Below are 20,581 nucleotides of genomic sequence, written 5' to 3' on the forward strand. Positions count from 1 at the left end.
ATTGTGGTGTGGCTCCCAGCCCGACAGGCGTCCGAGTCCATAGGTGGCAGGGTTTTCAGAAAGAGGACAGCTCTGGAAAGCCCGTGCAGCACCCCTGTCCTGTCTGGACACTACGAGTCAGAATCAAGTCAACAAGCTTGGTTTGGGGCTCTGTTCTCTAGAGCAGCGGGTCAACCTGTGGGTCACAACCCCGTTAGGGGTCAAATGACCCTTTCACAGGGGTCACCTAAGACCATCAGAAAACACATAAATGTTTCACAATATATAATTACATATTGTTTTGTGATTAATCACTATGCTTTAATTATATTTAATTATGTTCAATTTGTAACAATGAAAATACATCCTATATATCAGATAGTTACATTATGATTCATAACAGTAGCAAAATGACAGTTATGAAGTAGCAATGAAAATAACTTTTTGGTTGGGGGGGCCACCACAACATGAGGAACTGTATTAAAGGGTCGTGGCATTAGGAAGGTTGAGAACCATTGTTATGTATAATTCCCTGTTTTCATCAGGCGCCTACTGTGTGCCAGGCACTCTCATAGGCCCCGAAACCACAGCAGTGCACAAAGCAGACTGGGGCACAGGAGGGAGTGATCAGACAATGAATAAATACGTAAGATAGTGGTGAGCTACAGCAGGAAGCCAAGGCAGGGGAAAGAGTGACACTGGAGAGGTTCTTCTGGAAAGGCGTGCCCTGCTCCACTGGAAGCGCCAAGGACACACAGAGAGAGGAGCTTCAAAGTCATGCGAACCGTCCCTTGTTCCAAATGGACCCCCCACCAGACTCGGTACACTCACTCCCTCTCCACCTGTCCTCTATCGGCACCTCCGCCAGGACACTCGGGGCAACGGCCCAGACCCACAGTGGGAAGGACTGTTATGTTACCTCCCAAAGGTCCCAAGAGAGGCGTCATAGAAGTTGATTCCGTGCTTGAGCGAACAGCAGAGATCCATCAGGAAGTTATGAACCAGCTCCCTCACCATGGCTTTCCCCGCCTCTTCAGCAGAAGCCTGCAAGGGTGTTGAAAAAATTCCATGAAAGTCCCAAACCCATCAGAAACCTTACTAAGCGCCACAGGGATCAAACTGGCAGTAGCACACACCCACTGACGGCGAGGACATTTAATCTGTGTCATTCTGTAGTACAACAAAAACAAAACACCTAGGGAAGACAGACAGACAGACAGATGTAATGAAGTACCCTCAAGGAGCCCTGTGTGGGGCCAGCTGCGAATACACTCTGTGTAGGGGGCAAGTGTAAATCTGTATTTTCCCCATAGGCTTAATGATGACTTAACTTCTCTTACTCTTTCTCACAAAACTGGGGGGAGTGGGGGCCATTTACTAGGTCCGGAGGCTTGCTGGTATTCAAAACGAGAGTTAAAACCAGGGCAAGACAAAAGCTAAGCAACAAGCCCTTGGGAGGAGAACTAACGTAATGCTCGCAGGAAGCCTGAGCCTGCACCACCCCAGGAAGACCCCGCTGTCCGTGGCCAAGGGTCACCAGGAGAGAGCCAATGCTCCATCCACCTCAGCCCAGCAATGACGACTGAATCAGCCTGCGCCGCACGAGCTGAGGACGCGAGAGGCTACCTGTGCATGTAGGGGTCTGACACCAACGAGACAGCCCTTGAGTGTCCCAAGGACACAGACTGGAAGGGGGAGGAAATAAAAACCAGCTTTGGCCTCATGGGGACCCCATGTTCCAGCGTAGAACGAAGGGCGTAGGGGCTTCTTGGCTGTAACTTTTCCAGAAGGAAGGGAGGTGGGAAGGAAAGAGCAAGGGAGAGTGCAGGAACTCCGGAACCCACCGAGCAAGTACTGCAGGGAAAGCAGGAAGCCACTCAGCCCCGGGGAGCGGACTGTCTCATTTAGGACAAAGGAGTTTCCATGATCATAGGCACGACATTTGAAAATTGTATTGCTTCCAGTAAGGGTGACGACCACAGGCCAAGGGGAAGAGACCCAGCGGCAGGGTGTTTTAAGCTGGTACTGTGTGACATGATCTGTCCCGCTGGCAATGGTGCCCCTGACAAAGTCAGGTGGAAACAGGGACCACACGCACCTCGTGGCCGGCCGTGTCCACGTCCGCGATGTCCACGTCCACGATGCCCCTCCACGAGTAAAGCGACGCTATTTGGTTCAACAACTGCCCGGTGAAGAAACGCACCTTCTGTGTCTTTGTGACGTTTTTGTTGTGAACGACCTGCAAACAAAGTAACAAAGCAGGCTCAGGACTTGGAGTTCACGTGCTTCTCCCCGACAGAAAAGCGATGCTTGCGAATATCAGCGAACTTGGCCAGGAAAACAGAAAACGGAAGGAGAAGAACAGCACTCGATGTTCCCTTCATCCTACCCGGGGAAACCACACACTTTCCCTGCTTGAATGTTTACAGAGCTATTGTTCTGAAGTCAGTAAGCCTCTTAGAGCACGTTTTCACAGCTCCATCAAATGCTGACGCAAGGCAGGCCACGCAACAGGACACAAAGCAACGCTTTGAGTGGATACAAGACATATTCTTTGTAACGGAGAGCGCTCAGTTGGGCTTTCTGTGGTATGCTGGACAGCGGCCAGTCTCTTGATGTTAACCCAGCAGCCTTGCCTGACCATAAGCGGCCATTCTAGTGATGCTAAACCTTCCCGTCTCCATTTCTGCTTAAGAAAGTCTCTCACCGAATCGATGTGAAGGGGCGTGGATGCAGTGGACACCTAAACCCACCTGTGAGACAGGACAGTCCCTCTCACAAGGGCCACACAGAAGGGATGATACATCCAGGGTGCAATAGAGCACTGAGGAAACACGTAACTATCTTCTGGCTCTTTATCATTTCCCCCCCTCAGTGTTAAGACTTATTTTTTACCTCATTAATATTGTTAAACCTACAGAGATTCGTTTGTGTAATTACGATTGTTCAATGCAGGAAAGCCAGGATGGATGACCCTTCAGAAACAGCCACAGGAGTAATGATTTCCTGAGGATACGGGAATGGGAGGGAAGGGGGAGCTGATAGCAACAGTGACTGTGGAACCCCACTAGAGGGGAGCAAATAACAGAATTGTAGGAGAATGGAACAAATATATATGTATATGTATTTGGCCGTATCTTACCCCATCCAATATATGTATGTATGTGCGTATATGTATATAAAAGGCAATAATATCTAACAATAAGGGTTCCTGGGGGAAAGGGTGGGGAGGAAGGGGATAAAGGGAAGCTGGTATCACAGAGTTCAGGAAGAAAGAAATGCTTTGAGACTGATTGTAGTAGCAATTGTACAATTATGCTTTATCCGTTTGAATTATGGAATGTTATGACATATGTGAAGAGCTCCCAATAAAATTATTAAAAAATAAAGTGACTTAAAATTCTGATAAAAAGAATGGACTGGTCTATTTCAAAAGTTAAACTTAAACAATCTCTAACGATTGTAATACCAAAAAGCCAAGAGCATGCTTTTTCCCAGGGGGCTTCAAAAACATATTTGATAGAACATCATGATGTGTGTTTCTTCATAAATAAGTGAAAAATAGAAATGTGAAAATTATTTTCCTAAAGCCACAGTATGATTGTGTTAGAGACTGATTTAATGAGTGGTTTGGTTTTTTTTATTGTTAAAAGATCATTTTACTGGGGGCTCTTACAACTCTTATTACAATCCATACATCAATTGCATCAGGCATATTTGTACATATGTTGTCATCATTTTTTTCTAGACATTTACTTTCTATTGAGCCCTTGGTATCAGGTCCTCTTTTTTCCCTCCCACCCCCCACCCTTGTCACCCCTTGATAGATTATAAATTATTCTAATTTTCATATCTCACACTGCCCACTATTGCCCTTCCCCCAAGGATTCTATTGTTTTTCCCCCTGGAGGGGGAGTGTGGTTATGTATCGATCATGTGATCAGTTCCCTTCCTCCCCTTCCCTCCCCCTCTTCCCCCTACCCTTCTGGTATTGCTATCCCCACTCCTGTTCCTGGATTCCACGTGTCGTGAGCCCCCATCTCTTACCTATACCTGTGTACATGCTCCGGTCTAGTCTGAATTAAGCAGCTGCACCGGGGTCATGGTAGTGCGGGGTGAGGAAGTCTCAAGGAACCAGAGGACTATTGTGTGTTTCATCAGTGCTTTACCGCACCCTGGTTGACTCACCCTTCCCCGTGACTGTGAATGTTTTCTGTATACATTAGAGGCTTGAAAATGCATATTACTACTGAGCTAGAGAGAGAAAACATTACTTCTTTTGAATAAAACTTCTCACATTGCAAAATAGTTTTATATATATAAAAAAAGAAGGTCTCGGGTCAGCCTGAAAGACTGCAAACCAATGTGACAGATGGAGAGAACGTGTAATGGGAGAAATCCCAGTTCCAGAACCCTGGGAGACGCGGATGAGGAGCCTGCTATCCTCGAGGAGGAAAGCAAAGAGGGCGGGTGGCGATCACCCCACAAGTACCTTTGTTTTCAGGGTGGATAACAAGAGACTGATGGTGGAGATCCTGTCTTCCTTTATGCCGGAGCCAAAAATGCAGGGGATGAATTCTGAAAGCAAGCGTCTCACAGTTAAACTCAGGAGAGTAACAGAAGGCTGCTGCTGTCTAGAGGGCACACCACTTCGGGGCCGCACGTCTCTTACAGCACAAAGTCAGTAGCTGCTGATGCAAAAACACAGGTGAGCCTTTCTTAAAAGTTCAACAGTCTCTTGAGTTCTATTTTATCTTCCATTTCCTTACGTTAAAGCAAAATTAATTCAACACTGATGAAGAGCGTTACGGAACGATTCCACTGTTCTGAAACTTCTCTCCGCGGAACTTGTTGAAAACCCCATACACACCAGCTGTTCTGGGGTCGACGCTGATTCGCGAGGACCACGTGCCGCAGTGGGACTGTGAGAACCACAGGGTGTCCAATGGCTAATTTCGGGAAGTGGATAGCCAGGCCTCTCTTCTGAGGCACCTCTGGGTGGACTTAAATTGCCAACTTTTCATCAGCAGCTAAGAGAGTGGACATTTGCATCACCCAGGACCCCAACACTTGCTGGAAAGTATGTCTGAACCAATGCCCTTCACATACTAATTTGTGGTGCAATTTTAATTATTTAGCCTATAAGAAAAAGTGTCATCTAACCAAATCTCTATTCCCATCCTGAGTTATTTACTTAGAGGTAGTAGCAGCTAGGGCAAGCATTTTAAACGTTTTAATGTCTCTCGCTAGACTGTCTTCCAGAAAGGCTTCTAAAATGTATCTTCATCCCATTAGAGGTGCTAACGAGAGTCCACCTCAATCACTGCCCTTAATCAAAAGGCCACGTGACCACAGGGGACTTGTAGAAGACTGTCAACCTCCGGACAGAGAGCAGCAAGCATCCCCCGCAGGACTCAGCAGAAAGCAGGTGTGAAAATCTGCCCCCTGCACCTGGAGATGAAGTGTCACTTCCCTTCCCACAGCAGCAACAGCAGGGCTGCCGACCTCCACACCTTCTTGAGGGAGCTCAGGGATGCCTGGGCCCCCGGTTTGCTAGGTCCCATGCTTTCCCTCACTCGGCAGCTGAGTTTCAGCCAGGACACCCCTGCCCCTGAGGCTTGGCATGACCTGGTGACACTGGCTCTGACTGAGCACCCGAATAAGTCACGCCCACCCTTGGTGCCATGCCTTCTATTATCTTCCTGGGCGGAGTCTCTTCATAAACTGCCAGGGGTCCTAAGAGGATCAGTGACCCTCACTCACTCTTGGGGACAGCTACTGGCAGGGAGTCCCATGAAGCCCTGGGTCTGCTATTCTGCAGCAGAGCCCCCCACCACACACTAACCAGGCTCCAATCTCTAAGATCTGAGGGGTCACAAGGGCAAACCCACTGGGCAAGGTGACAAGTGTCTTCCGGAACCTGCAGAAAATGGTGGACATTCGGATTTTTACAAGAATCTTGAGCAGGGTGTCCTAAGGGACAACGGAGGCCACTTACCTTTCAACTCAAGCACTTGCACGATGGTGTTGTCATCGCCAGCGATTAAGAAGGAGAGGGCAAACTGGATATAGGCCAGCCGGACGTCGGGCACTCCCTGGAAGGGGAGGAAACTCAGTCACCGCTGACAAGCAAATCCCCAAATAAAACCGCACAGTGGGCAGGCGGGGCCTACTCCCTGTGGGCACCTTCCCAGGGATGTGGGTCTGCACCCACGGTCTTCCTTCGCCCCTCTGCACCCCGACCACCCACCTCACAGGCCTCCACCCGACTGCGCTTCCTGCACTTTCAGGTCCCAGTCTGAAGTCATCCATGTGGGTCAGCAGCAGGTAAGCTCCTCTCAAGATTAACATGCCTGGCTCCCCAGCAAGCTAGAGGCTCAAACCCACCAGCCACTCTGGGGGAGAAAGATGGCTGCTTCCAAACCAGTGGTTCTCAACCTGTGGGTCGCGACCCCACTGGGGATCGCCCGATTCATGACAGTAGCAAAATTACAGTTTTGAAGTTGCAACAAAAATAACTTTATGGTTGGAGGGGTCACCACAACATGAGGAACTGTGTGAAAGGGTTGCAGCATGAGGAAGGTTGAGAACCACTGTTCTAAACAAATCAAATTGTGTACACACACATACACACACACAAACACACTGCCACTGAGAAAAATCCAACTCCTAATGACCCTATAAGGCCAGTAGAGAACTGCAAGAGGCCTGATCTTCCTCCCATGGAGCGGCTGCTGGGTTTGAACTGCTGATCTTAGGTTAGCAGCTCAACCTGTACACAAATATACCGGCAAATGGGTTTTAGATTACAACTTCAGAGACCCTGTGGGGCAGTTGTACTCTGGCCTGTAGGGTAGCCGTGGGTTGGAATCAACGTGACAGCCGTGGGTTTGGCGCCCCACCCTGCCCTGCCCCAGATCTAGCAATGGAATACTAATGTAATAGTTCGGGGAGCCCTTGGCTTTGGAGCAAAAGAGTCTCAACGCCTGCAGATCATCTCTTCCCAGCTGTCCGTGAAACCAGCACACCTGCTTTTCTAATCCAGAAGTGGTGCTACTTTTGGCAGGAGGCGAAGGCAATGCTTGGTCTTTATTAGATGTGAGAAAGAGGCAATCCACTCGTACCAGAAACCACTTGTATCAGACACTTGTATCATGAACGCCAGGCCACACTGCACCACAGGCACGGCCAGGACCAGAAACCAGCACTTCTGAGAAGTCTCTGGGGCTGCCTGGTCCACTTCTCTCCCAGTACCTTTTAGACCAACCGCTTGATTGGCATCTAAGGGCGCCAAGCCATACAGTCCTGCGGGTCTCAGTCAGCTGCACTGGTGCCAGCAAGCTCACTGCCTGGCCGAAACTTGTCCCTCCTTCACAGTTACCCCACTGACAGGCAGCTCCCTTGTCCGGGCATAAGGGCCACCAATCTAGGTCTCCAGGGCAGGATTCGCTAGTCTGTCCATTTGTCTGTTTCTTCCCGCAAAGAGGAGGGCAGCCTGCCCCATGCTCTCTGACATCTAGATTACGGTCTTGCACGTTTACTGTATTTACTGCATTTACTGCAGTAAATTGCAGTAAATATGCAAAATTATTATTTTGTCATATCTTGTCCTGTCCGACATCTCCCTACCTCAGTCCACGAGGAGCCCTGATGGCTTAGTGGTTACAAGGTGGGCTGCTATCTGCAAGGTCAGCAGTTTGAAGCCACCAGCTTCTCTGTGGGAGAAAGACGGGGCTTTCTCCTCCTGCAGAGTTACAGCCTGGGAAACGCACAGGGGCAGGTCTCCCCTGTTCCACAGGGTCGCTCTGAGTCGGCATCAACTCCATAGCAGTGAGTATGGCTTTGGCACCTCGGTCCACAGCACACAGCATCTCAGAGCCCTTAGTAGGCAAACACCGGCTGGCCTTCAATATCGGACCGTCCAACTCCCCTTTCTCTTCAGAGGTCTGCCGGCCTCTTTTTTTTTTTTTTTAATCATTTTATTAGGGGCTCATACAACTCTTATCACAATCCATATATACGTCAATTGTGTCTTATTAGGGGCTCATACAACTCTTATCACAATCCATATATACGTCAATTGTGTAAAGCACATTTGTACATTTATTGCCCTCATCATTCTCAAAACATTTCCTCTCCACTTAAGCCCCTGGCATCAGCTCCTCATTTTTCCCTTCCCTCCCCACTCCCTACTCCCTCATGAACCCTTGATAATTTATAATTATTTTGTCATATCTTGCCCTGTCCGACATCTCCCTTCACCCACTTTTCTGTTGTCCGTCCCCCAGGGAGGAGGTCACATGTAGATCCTTGTAATCGGTTCCCCCTTTCCTACCCACCCTCCCTCTACCCTCCCCGTTTCGCCACTCTCACCACTGGTCCTGAAGGGATCATCCGCCCTGGAGTCCCTGTGTTTCCAGTTCCTATCTGTACCAGTTTACACCCTCTGGTCTAGCCAGACTTGCAAGGTAGAATTGGGATCATGATAGTGGGGGGCGGGGGGTGGGGTATCTACGGGCCTCTTTACAACACACAGCAACAAGGGAAGTCCTGAGGACGAGCTGGATCCCGAGCCTGCAGTACCCTAGTGCCCTCACTCACCGACTCAACGCTTACCAAACCAGCTGCTGAACTCTAGGGCTGAGCGCAGAGGCCAAGATAACTGACGTGATGTTCCCTAGCAGATGCTTCAAGCAACTGCCGCTCTGCGTCACACAGACGCCTCCCTGCTCATGTCTACACATCGTCCGATTCAAGCCCAGCTAACCGGCAATCCTGGTCTGCATATGCCTTGTGTTTCACAATAATGTTAATCAATTAATTCGTATTTTAAGCTAAAACTTGCCAGACGACATTAAATTAGGTCTTAATCTTTTCCCTCCTAGTAGAAAGGTTCCACATAGCTCTTTATCGTTCACAGCAGTAGGCCTGGGAGTCAGGTCCCTGGAATGCTGGTCCAGGCTAGGCTTGTCAGGGGCGGGCAGATGGTATCACCATGCCTCTAGAACTTCCTGTCCTAGCTTAATCACAGCAGTGTTAACAGTTCGGTTGTTAACTCTTGGTATCCACTTTGTGCAAGGGGCCTCAAAAAGTTTGGTGGGAGGGCAGGGATGCCATTATTTTTTAATTCTGTTTTTCCGAAAACAACTTTCTGATATCCCAGGAAACCCCCATATTTCTGAGTTCCTGACATTCTAGATGAGATTCCCCACAATAAAGCATCGCCCACCACTACAGACACACCACCGTCCCAAGCCCCCTCTTCCACCTGGCCACAGACTGCCCTCTGGGTGGGCCTCCCTCCTGACATCAGCACACTCCAGCAAAGGCATCCTCCAGCCCACTGGAAGAGACACAGGCCGGCTCCTCATTCCCACCCTGGGATCTCACGGGGCAGGAAGAAAATGTCCTGGACTCTTTTAAGGCGTGTTCTGCAAAACACTGTCTGAAATAGACCAAAGCATATTTGGTAAAGCTCCCACGCTGGCAGAGCGCTTGTAATAATGCTTTCTTTGGCAAGATGAAGATGCCCATAACCCTCTCTCTCCTTTAACAATCCCCTCCAGAACACCAGAGCACACTCATTCCAAACTATGTATCTGCTGGTAACTGTAATTTTGCCACTGTCATGAATCGGGACACCCCCAATGGGGTCGCGACCCACAGGTTGAGAACCACTGGTTTGGAAGCAGCCATCTTTCTCCCCCAGAGTGGCTGCTGGGTTTGAGCCTCTAGCTTGCTTGGGAGCCAGGCATGTTAATCTTGAGAGGAGCTTACCTGCTGCTGACCCACAAGGACGACTTAAGACTGGGACCTGAAAGTGCAGGAAGAGCAGTCGGGTGGAGGCCTGTGAGGTGGGTGGGTCGGGGTGCAGAGGGGCAAAGGAAAGCTGGTGTCAAAAACAACTAGAAGCTATTTGTCAAAGGGGAGGGAGGAAGACAACAGTCAGAGACATAGCACGAACCCAATGTGCCCTGTGGCCCTGTCCGAATGCTGACTTGAACCACAAGGGCTGAGATGGGTGGGGAACTCCGAGACTGAACTGAGCCGTAGATGAGACTGAGCAATTAATTACTCATGGTGTGACGTATGGAGCCGTAGATGAGACTGAGCAATTAATTACTCATGGTGTGACGTACGAACCCTTAGATGAGACTGAGCAATTAATTATTCATGGTGTGATGTACGATAGGCACTCTAGCGGCTCTGGTTTTTATTCTAAGGCCTTTTTCTGTTAGGGAGACACACTGCAATAACATATGGGGAAATACGATTCCCGGCTGGGGTTTGCTGAATACACTGCCACCCAAGCAAGTGGACGGCTAGGAGGGGTGGCTGGCGTCTGCTAAAGATGGAGGCCAGTACACGGGAGCTGACTGCAGGGGTCTCCTATTCTGAATATCCCTGACACTGCCTACCTTAAAAAATAAATAGATGTCGAGAAACTGTTCCCTACAACACAATAAGCATTTAAGTCACTTGACCTGTAAATTTTCAAACAAAAGAAAGTAAAAAATGTTCAAGACTCTAGACCACGGGGGAAAAATCCAGCCCATGGCCATATAAAGCCCACAAAATCATCCAGGCCAGCGCCTCACCACAGAGCAGCAGTCCCGGCCATCACAGTAGGGGTGAGTTAACTCAATGTGCGACCTGCGCAGCCCTCGAACGATGTTATAAATAGCCAAATAGCCCTTGGCAGAAAAATGGTTCTCCACCCTGGTCTACACAATGACACCCATTTTATATTTATATTTTTTACTTTATAAAAATCATTTTATTGGGGGCTCATACAACTCTTATCACAATCCATACATCCATCTATTGTGTCAAGTACATTTGTACATTTGTTGCCATCATCATTTTCAAAATATTTTCTTTCTACTTGAGCTCTTAACAACAAATCCTCCTTTCCCCCCCTCCCTCTCCCTCCCTCTCCTTTCCCACCCTCCCTTCCTCATGAACCCTTGATAATTTATAAATTATTACTATTTTTTCATGTCTCACACTGACCGATGTCTCCCTTCACCCACTTTTCTGTTGTCCAGCACCCCTGGGAGGGGGTTATATGTAGATCATTGTGATCAGTTCCCCCTATCTCTCCCCACCTTCCCCTTCCCCTCCTGGCACCCATTTTACAGGGCCATGGTAGCATAGTGTTTACGAGTTGGGCTCCTAACTACAAGGTCAGCAGCTCGAAAACAACACTGGCACTGAGAAAGAGGAGGCTTTCTATCCCTGTAAAGAGGTACAGTCTCAGAAAGCCACAGGAGCAGTTCTGCTCTGCCCTATAGGGTCACTATGTGTCAGAATTGGCCGTGAGTTTTCTCTGGAGAGAAGTAATGTAACTTGCCCTGGGAGGAGGCAGCTGGAGTGCTGCCTTGGGGTAGGGGCTCCAGAAGGGCAGCCCTCTTTGGGGTTCTTTTTATTAAAACTTTAAAAGTCAGGAGCCAAGACTCACTGAATGGGACTGCTGATACGTTCATCAAGCAGGGTTTCCATGAGGTATTAAGGGCCAGACTTCTTTTTCTTTGGAGAGTAACTACCTTGTAATTCCAACACTGACTACAGAACCAGCCTCACAGAGCCATAAAAGTGGCCAGGTGTTATGACCATTAACAAACACAGTGGCTGCTCCGACGGGAGCTCAGACGTGGGAAGGCCTGTGAGGGTGACACAAGACCAGGCAGGGCTCCATGCTGCTGTACAGAGGGTGACCACAAGGCATGGTGAGGCTGAGCACCCCAGAGAACCAGTCCAGGGTCCCCACTGCTTGGGCTCTGCCACATGTGGCCTTCCACTCCCACAAACTCCAGTGGCTGCCACAGCACATCCTTCTCCACAAAGATGCCCGGCCCCTTCCTATACCCATCCCAGTGCCAAGGGCAGACGGAGAGAAAAACCAGCCCTGCCATGCCCCACAGGGAAGGAAAACACTCAGGAGGTCCCAAGACCCTCACAGCTCCTCACCTTTGAATCCCGTTTGGTCACCAGGGTGTACAGGGGCTTTTTATTCAAATCAAAGTTGCTGCAGACGTCCCTGGCAGCTTCGGTCCCCTGGGCCACCAGGGCTGCCATCAGATTCAGGCAGGCTCGAGCTAGCCTGCACGGGACCAACAAGCAAAGGAGTCACGTCAGAAACCGCAGAAGCACAAAGCCACCTGGCCATGCAGCCCCTGCATGCCTGCTTCTACGCTTTGTGATCCCCCAGCCAGAGAAAGGAGGGGACGAGACATGCTTCTGAAAACAGAACAAAAGCGAACAAAAATCCATAATCCTCCTGAGGCTGAGGAGGATGGCGAGCATAAAACCCAACATGCGTGGAAGGTGGGGCTTGATCGCTGAGTACATGGTCACACAACTAACTCAAAGACCATGCTGTGCTTGTGGGACCAGAGAAAGACCTCGTCACAGAAGCTTCGCCAGGGTAAGCTCTCGTGCCTTTCTATGCTGTGGTAACCCAGAACCCATGGCTTTCTGAGGACCTGCTACTACCAGAGGCCCTGCTCTAGGCACCGGGCAGACAGCAGGGCCCAGCTTTACACGGCAGTGAAATACCTTACCATCTAGTGGAGGAGACGGTAAAAGAACAGCTGTTGCTTGTGTTCCAGGAGCTGCCAATGGAGTGATCCCAGCTCACGGTGCCTTATGCACACATGGGATACTCCAGTGCCGAGCCTATGCCACCCCCAAGGCTGGGTGCAGACCGGGCAATTTTCATCGTGATCTATAGGAAGCTGTCAGACTCTTCTTCCTATTCTGTCTAAGTCTAGACGCTCCACTGAAACCTATTCTGCATCACAGCAACACACAAGCCTCCTCTGACCGATGGGGGGTGGCCAGGCACGAGCTGTACTGACTGGCCAGGAAATGAAATCTGGTCTCCTCACGGAAGGCAAGAATTCCAACACATAATCCTCACTGTTCCCACACATCCATCATCTGAGGGGGCTTCGAAGAGTTCATGGAAAAATTCCACTTAGCTTTTCATTTCATTTTTCCATGAATTTTTGAAGCCCCCTCAGATACGATATACAAATATGAGAGTTTCAAAAAGCTTGTAGAAAAATAACATTAAAAGATAATGGAATTTTTCTGGGAACCCTTGGAAGGCTCCAGGCAGAATTTTATTTTATTTTTTTAAAGCAAAAGGGAAGAAATTTATTGGAGCCCATACGGGAAACCCTAGAGGGGCCCAGCATACCCTACTGTGCAGGCATGCCCAGCAAAGGGTCACCCCATTCCATTCACTGTACCCCCATGTCCCAGAGGGACTCCCCTTGAGCCGAGCCCCAAAGCCCCAGGACTGCGTGGGGGTGGGGGCACAGGCAGAATGTTAAAAGAAAAAACAAAAATAAGCAAGAGAAAGCGGCAGAAAGTGACAGTAGGTGTGCTATCCGCTGAAGGTGGGCTGAAAGAGGCGACATTTCTGAGAAGTCCCGACATGGGGGCAGTGAGGGGACTATGTGAGGGAGGGCCAAGAACAGAGGAAGGAGGGCAGACAGCTGCGGTGGTGGGAGAAGGCTCGGGTTAAGTCAAATACCCATTTACAGCGCTGAAGGCCATCCCAGCCCAAAGGTCGGTCCTTGGGCAGAAGGCATCAAGGGGACTTACTTGTAGCCTGAGGCATACAGGGACTCACAGATGAGCTTCATGTGGTTATTCATGAGCTTTTTCACAATGTTGGTGCCCACCACGTGGAAATGTGAAAGATCGCTTGCTGTGCGCAGCAGGATGGCCTCGAGAACTTGAAATATTAACAGTATCTGCAAAGATGGAATGGAGGCAATTATGCTTCCCCGCATGCTTTTCTATTCAAATAGGTAACGGCTTGCTGACAACTGCACGATATGAACTGAGAAGGGTGCAAAGATTAGGTCTCCTGGCGTGGGGGCTGCTCCGATCCACAGCTTTAGGGCAGTAACTCTGAGATTTCCAAAGGTGCTTAAGTCGCCTAAACATTTAACCCTTTGCATCTAGAGTCTGAGTCTGTAACACAGTGACTTTTAAAAAACTGTTTCTTTCTTGTTGAGGCCAACCCTGCTGACACCAAGCACACCTAGACTCAAAGAAACTGTCCTCCTGCTGTGATGAGTCACCCAATGACAATACGCAGTTTCCCCACTAAAAAGGCCCATGAATGTAAAACGGAATGCCTTCCGAGCCCAAAGACAGTCTCCTTTTCTGTAGAAAGCTAGTAACTAGGCATGGAAATGTGCGCTACATCTCTTGTCAGCAAGCTCAGCACCACAGTAACATTACTTTTCCTCTCCTCATCAGCCAGGTAAGGAACAGCTTACTTCACTTTCAGGCCGCTTCTCTCCACTCAGGAGTTGGAAAAGCTCTGCGCACTCGACAGATATCTTTATATATCCTTCCACGACATCGTACATCCCTGCCTGTGGCAGCTTCTTCGCCATCGTGACAAACGCTTCCAAGGCTGAAATTAAATTACACTTGCATGTTAACAAGACAGTCTTCAGACCACAAGAGCTGCTTTAGAAGCAATCAGTCACTGCCACTGCACCCACTCCCCCGGGCAATGCCTGCTCCCCAACCCACTCACAGCCTCAGAGGCCGCTAGTGGAAGCAAGGGAGGAAGATCACAAACTGAGCCCCGCCCAGATCCCCAGGAGCCTCAATTCCCTCTCCATAGAGGAGCTAAGAATAAGTATAGGGTATTCTAACACGACGGTGCTTTGGTGGTCTAGTGGTTACGCGCTGGGCTGCTAACCACAAGGGCAGCAGTTTGAAACCATCAGCCACTCCTCCGGAGAAAGATGGGACTTTCCTATTCTTATAGAGAGTTACAGTCTCAGAAACCCACAGGGGCAGTTCTACCTTGTCCTACAGAGTCGCTATGAGTCGGCACCAACTCGATGGCAGTGAGTTTGGGTTTGTGTATGTAACACGGTAACAGAAGACCTTTACCTGCATCACAACATTGTGATACTGCAGCCCCTGCACTATAGGTTAGCATTCTTTTCCAAGTTGTAATGCAACCTTTCTCTGACAGCAGCCACATTCATTCATTCACTATTTACTGAGTGGTTCTGACTTGCAGGCACTGCTCTGGACACTGGGATACTCCACCACTGCACATCCGGGGCGGCGTCATCTAGAAGCGATTCTAAGAAAGGGCACCGAGTGTTCCGACAGAGGTGGCTGTGGGTCACATGAGCTCAATCCTCATGGACATCCTGGAGGCACTTACAATGTCCCCCTCATCACATTCCAGAAATCCGAGGACACGAGATGCTATGATCGGGCTGGCCGAGCTATTACTGACGCACGTCGTAAGGAGTCATTGCCAGCCTGTGACAGTGGGTTAAACACTGGGCTGACAACTGCAGAGTCAGCAGTTCACACTGCCAGCTGTTCCAAGGGACCTGTGGTCTATTCCTGTTAAGATTGACAGTCTCAGAAACCCTAAGGAGCAATTCTGCTCTGTCCTATAGGGTTGCTGAGTTCCAGTGGACTCAACCACAGTAGGTTTGGCTACCCAACATGTCACTCCCAGCCATCCTGAGAAGCAATGGCCTACTAGCCACGCCATCTCGCCGCCATCTCTCCACGGGCATTCATCCTTTCTCCTAACACTTACCGCTCACCAGCCCCAAGCATGAGGTAGTACATGAAGTGACTGAGGTCAGCTGTGATCCAACTGGAAAAGGCCTCAACCTACACAGTACTTACCATCAATCTACTGGCACACTCCATCAAAGGCATCTCCCTCCCAATACAATGGCCACAATACAAATACAGTAACTTTTAAAACAAAAAAGTTACTTTCAAATGAGTACATATGCTCTTTCTTCTGCCTAAAAAGCTCCTGTCTTTGCCCCTGCCGCAACCTACAAACCTACAAAAAGAAGAAGCCCCTTCTTTTTGGTCCTTTGAGCCCCCGGATCAGATCTGAGGTTTCTGTTAGGCGCAGTGCACTTCACCTTGGGCGGACTTGTGCTAGGCACCTTACCTCTGTGATGTTACCATGTGACGTCTCCCTGGACTTGGCACACCTATGACGGCAGGCTTGCGTCTGATCTTTACTCCCCACTCTCTCCCATTGTGTGGAGTCCATTTTCACTCACCGCGATCCTGTGCGCATCAGATTAGCTAGCCTTTTAGTTAGTCAAGCACAAGTGCTTGCAAATAACGTTGTTGGAGGCTGCCGAGTCTGCAGGTTCTCAGCCACCCTATAGGACAGTGCAGAACCACCCCATGCACAGGACTGCACAGGGTGTCCTTCTGCTGTACGCCAGGACCGACCTGAAGGCACCTAACAGGAATAATCCTTATAGGAACAGATTACCAGGTCTTTTTTCCATGGAGCAGCTGGTGGGTTTGAACCAGTGACCTTTCATTTAGCAGGTGAACAGTTAACCACAGGCCTCCTTTTGTAAATAACCCAGTAAATACTTAAGGAGCCCCATTGGCACAATGGTTAAGCACCTGACTGTTAACCAAAAGATCAGCAGTTCAAATCTACTCAGAGAAAGACTGGTGCTTCCATACTCTGCTTCCCTAGAGACTATGGTCAGGAAAACCCCGTGGGGCAGTTCAACTTGACATCATCGAAAAACAGTACTTCAGAGTCACTAGGGGCACATACAGTAAAACACTTGGTTACTAACTAAAAGGTGCGGGGTTCAAATCTACCCAGTGATGCCTCAGGAGAAAGGCCTGGCAATCTGCTTCCAAAAAAGCAGCCCAGCACAGGTCTACACCGATACGCACGGGGCCCTGTGAGTCAGAGGCCACTCCATAGCAAATGGTTTCATACATACTGAATGATGCTAAGTCTCAGAGCCATCGAGTCAATGCTGACTCCCAGCAGCCCTGCTGTCCACTCCCAAGGCTGTAACTGTTTACAGAAATAGGAAACAACCCAGGCGTTCCCCGAGGGGCGGCTGGTGGTTTCAAACTGCCCACCATGCAAATCACAGCCCAACGAGTAACCACTACACCACCAGGGCTCCTTGAATGGATGCTAAAGCAGGTATCGTTTCCAACTTACTAGCAGTTTTAAGTATTAAACGTTTGAAACAAGGTATGTGAGAAAAAAATGTGAAAGAGAGAAAACTCTGGCCATAAATCTACTAGTTTCTTTCATCTGGAAGAAACAGTCCCTGTGTTATTTTAACAAAGTTTCCACGTTTATGTTCAACCGGGCCCCTCCCCCTCCCCAAACCTGCATATTTTCTGGAGTTCAAGTACTCCCTCAGATTCAACTATTGAACTACAGAATGTGCTCTGCACCAGGCACTGGTCTAATCCTGGTAAACTGACAGGCCATGGGGGTGGATTCTGGTATTTGCGGTGTATTTGTCCCATGTTGACAAAAGAGTGTGCCTGTTGGAGGACTGATGCTGACAGCTCATAAGGCAGCAAACCACCTCGATGGATAGCCCAGAGCTGATGCACACTGGAATCAATAAACATTTGTTGTGTGAATGAGCACACACCCTCCCTACTTTCCTGACAAATCCAATAGAGAGATGTCAAGCCTGCTGAGGAACGCTGCCCAAGCACTGGAAACGTGAGGCGGCACGAAACTCACAAACCAGCACGTCGCGGTGCTCTTGCTGCGGCTGACAGCTCGGGGCAGAGGTCCGCAGCGGGCAGTGCTGAGGCTGCGCACGCCGGCCCGGGACCCTCCCTCGGACACTCGGTGACGCAAAAGCTGCAGGAAGTTCTCTGTCTACCCGGACCGCGGCCGGGAGACCACTGCCGAAGCACGTGCACCTCCACCCCGGCCGCGACCCTGCACTCACCTGGCCCGGCACCTCGCGAGTCCCGTAGCTGAGCCTTGAACTGCACGCCTGTGAGCTGGTCAGCGCGGATCCGCTTGGCTGCGCCCACGGGGGAAGCTGCGCCATCTTGAGTGCCCGGGACCTTCCTTTTGGGGACCCCCATGGCCGGGAAGGCTGTGGTGGGGGACGCGACCCACACACTGTCCTGGACCTGCCGAAAACCGCGCGCCTGGGGCAGACGGTCTCAGGAACACACGTGGGCAGGGAGGGGAGGGGCTCCAGGAAGGGGCGGGACAGAGAGGACATGCGTAAGCGGAAGAGGCGGGACTTGGACAGGGGCGTGGCCGGTACTGTGGGCGGGACCTTGTAAGGGGCGGGGCGCGGGCTGGAGGGGAGGCTGCTGGCTGCGTGTCTGAGTTTGCGCGGTGTGACCCTTTTCCTCTGGCTTTCCCCTGACACGGGGTTGGTCTGCGGCTTTCGGGGACGCCCTGACGCGAAAACTCGCAGACCGTCCCTCATCGCACCTGTGCGGGACGGAGCGGCCCTGTCCCGAAGCTTCCTAGGGCGACACCAGCGTCAGTTCCGACTGCAGACAGCAGAGCCAGCCTTAAGCAGCCCTATGGGCTGCGGGAGCCAAAGGATGCAGGATGAAAAACTGCTTCGACGGAGACAAAAGTACAGATGTGAGCTTAGCCAGTAAATGCATTCCGGAATAAAATGGAAGTATAAATGAATCCATTAAAAACATTTTTTGAAGACAGGTGCATTTTGTACGCCTACACCAGTGCTTGGTTAAGTGGCCACATAAATTATGACCCAGCTCATCAGATGGATGCTGAGTTTTCTCTGTAGGTGCCCTCTAGTCTGATCTGAGTGCCCAGTGTTCTTTAGAGTCTTGGGAACAGGCCTTTTTTGGCTTGTGGAGATTTCAGAATGTCTCTGGTAAAATCCGATGATGTAGACCGGCAGCCTCTGGCCTGGCAGGACTCTTGTCGCTCCGGAAATGCCCATGTTAGTGCCAGTCAGACAAGAGCCAGCCAGCAGGTTTGAGCTGTTCCATCAGTAAGCAAACGGATGTGCTAAAAATACAGCTTGTAAAGGTCAACACTCTAATTAGAAAGACAGACTTAATTCTCAATAGTTCCCCTAGTGGGTCTTTTCTCTCGTTAACTGGCATCTATAAGCATTATTTTCTGCCAGGGTGAATCTGACAGGCAGCAGAGAGAACTGTGTAACAGAAGTCCCAAGTTCAGATTCTGCTCAGATTCTTGGTCAAAGGAGTCCTTGGGTGATACCAGGAGTCAATACTCGGCTGTCAACCAAAAGACTGAGGGTTTGAGTCTTCCCAGAGGTAAGCCAGAAAGGTCTCTCTATCCACTTTAGAAAAACCAGTCCCTCAACGGTTTTAACTGGTTATCTTAAAAGGTGAGTCGACTCTTGGAATGCTGTCAAAAAGCTGCAAACCAAAAAAATCAATTTACTGAATCATAGTGACCTTATAGGACAAAGTAGACTTGCCCCTGAGGGTTTCTGAGATAAAACTACTAGAGTAGAAAGCCTCATCTTTCTCCAGCAGATCAGATGGTGGCTTCGAGCTGCTGACCCTACAGATAACGGTCCAGCACATAACCCACTGCTCTACCTGCATCAATAAACTGGTAAACCAGCCTCTGCAGGGTCGTGAGTTAGTCAAGGGAAGTGCCTAGCCGCTCATAGACAGTTTATGTCCAGTGGTCACACCTAACATTCACACCTCTTGAGTGCAAGTTTTTCTGCCTTTTTTTTTTGTGTGTGTGGCTTATTTTAACCCTATAAGGTTAAAGTCAAGTTCAGGAAAGGGATGAAAGAAGCAGCTCCATCAGAGCTCAGTGTCAAGTTCAGGTTCCAGCGTATGTATCATGGACTCTCAGACTATGAGAAGTGTATATTGTTCTACCCAAGATGAGTGTATGCATTACTCCACTGGGATTCAATGCCATCACATTGTAGAGAGGAGCCATGAGGAAATCCTTTCTCTCCTCTGATGAAAGTTTTCATCTCTTCAGTGGCAAATTTCTTCAGGTGGCATTTACCAAGCTCAAGACTACTCATTTATCTCTTTGATTGGCAATTTGAAGAGTGAAGCATTATTTCAAAGACCATCACTGTGAACTCCAACAAAAGAGACAGTGTCCCCTGAATACAGCAGAGAAGCCTATACTTCCCCTCAACTCAATAAAACGTCCAAACGCACTGACTTTTCTGCTATCTGCCTTGCATTCTACAGCTAGCCATGGGAGCTTTCGTAGGACGTATTTTCCCCGATAGGCAAGCATGGAGTAACTCACTCTGAGTTAGTGCACCCAGTGGCACCGCCTGGGAAGGTTCTCTCTGGTTACAGTGAATTTTTTCATGAAAGCAGTTTTGCTCTAACCTTGTTTTTTGTGACAGCCGATTTTGAGAGTAGCATGCAGCTGTGAAATTTTTTTTTAAAAAATTGTTTCCTACTCAGGAAATATGCCACAGAAGCTGTTGTGATGTTGAACATATCTTACAAGGACGGTACGATGGGAAAAACTCAAGTGTATACGTGGTTATCTTGTTTCAAAAACGGTGAAATGTCGATTGATAACAAACCTTGTTCTGGATGTCCGTCAACCTCCCGAATGGACGAAATGTCGACAAAATTCAAGCACTTGTGCTCGAGGACTTACAACAGATCATTGAAGAGATGAGGAACGTATTTGGACCGTCTTGGAGCTCAGTTCAGCGAATTTTATTTTATTTTTTTTATTTTTTAAATCATTTTATTAGGGGCTCTTATCACAATCCATACATACATCAATTGTGTAAAGCGCATTTGTACATTC

The 20,581-nt window shown here is 49.3% G+C and overlaps 1 protein-coding gene across 1 annotated transcript in view; it reads right to left on the reverse strand.

Annotated features, from left to right (window-relative positions):
• URB1 (URB1 ribosome biogenesis homolog) overlaps positions 1-17,946 on the reverse strand; it is a 74,594-nt gene extending 56,648 nt beyond the window's left edge. Inside the window, exons 1-8 of the mRNA XM_030888661.2 lie at positions 17,754-17,946; positions 14,280-14,419; positions 13,594-13,745; positions 11,950-12,082; positions 5,978-6,074; positions 4,472-4,557; positions 2,078-2,218; positions 899-1,023 (exon numbers count right to left, since the gene is read on the reverse strand). Coding sequence (XP_030744521.1) covers positions 899-1,023; positions 2,078-2,218; positions 4,472-4,557; positions 5,978-6,074; positions 11,950-12,082; positions 13,594-13,745; positions 14,280-14,419; positions 17,754-17,895 — 1,016 coding nt within the window. The 5' untranslated portion in view covers positions 17,896-17,946. The remainder of the gene's footprint in view (positions 1-898; positions 1,024-2,077; positions 2,219-4,471; positions 4,558-5,977; positions 6,075-11,949; positions 12,083-13,593; positions 13,746-14,279; positions 14,420-17,753) is intronic.
• Between the last annotated feature and the right edge of the window lie 2,635 nt (positions 17,947-20,581).

Source organism: Echinops telfairi, unplaced genomic scaffold (assembly GCF_000313985.2).
Source record: "Echinops telfairi isolate 266 unplaced genomic scaffold, ASM31398v2 ScPeMD7_7469;HRSCAF=8507_0, whole genome shotgun sequence".
In the NCBI taxonomy this organism is placed as follows: Eukaryota; Metazoa; Chordata; class Mammalia; order Afrosoricida; family Tenrecidae; genus Echinops; species Echinops telfairi.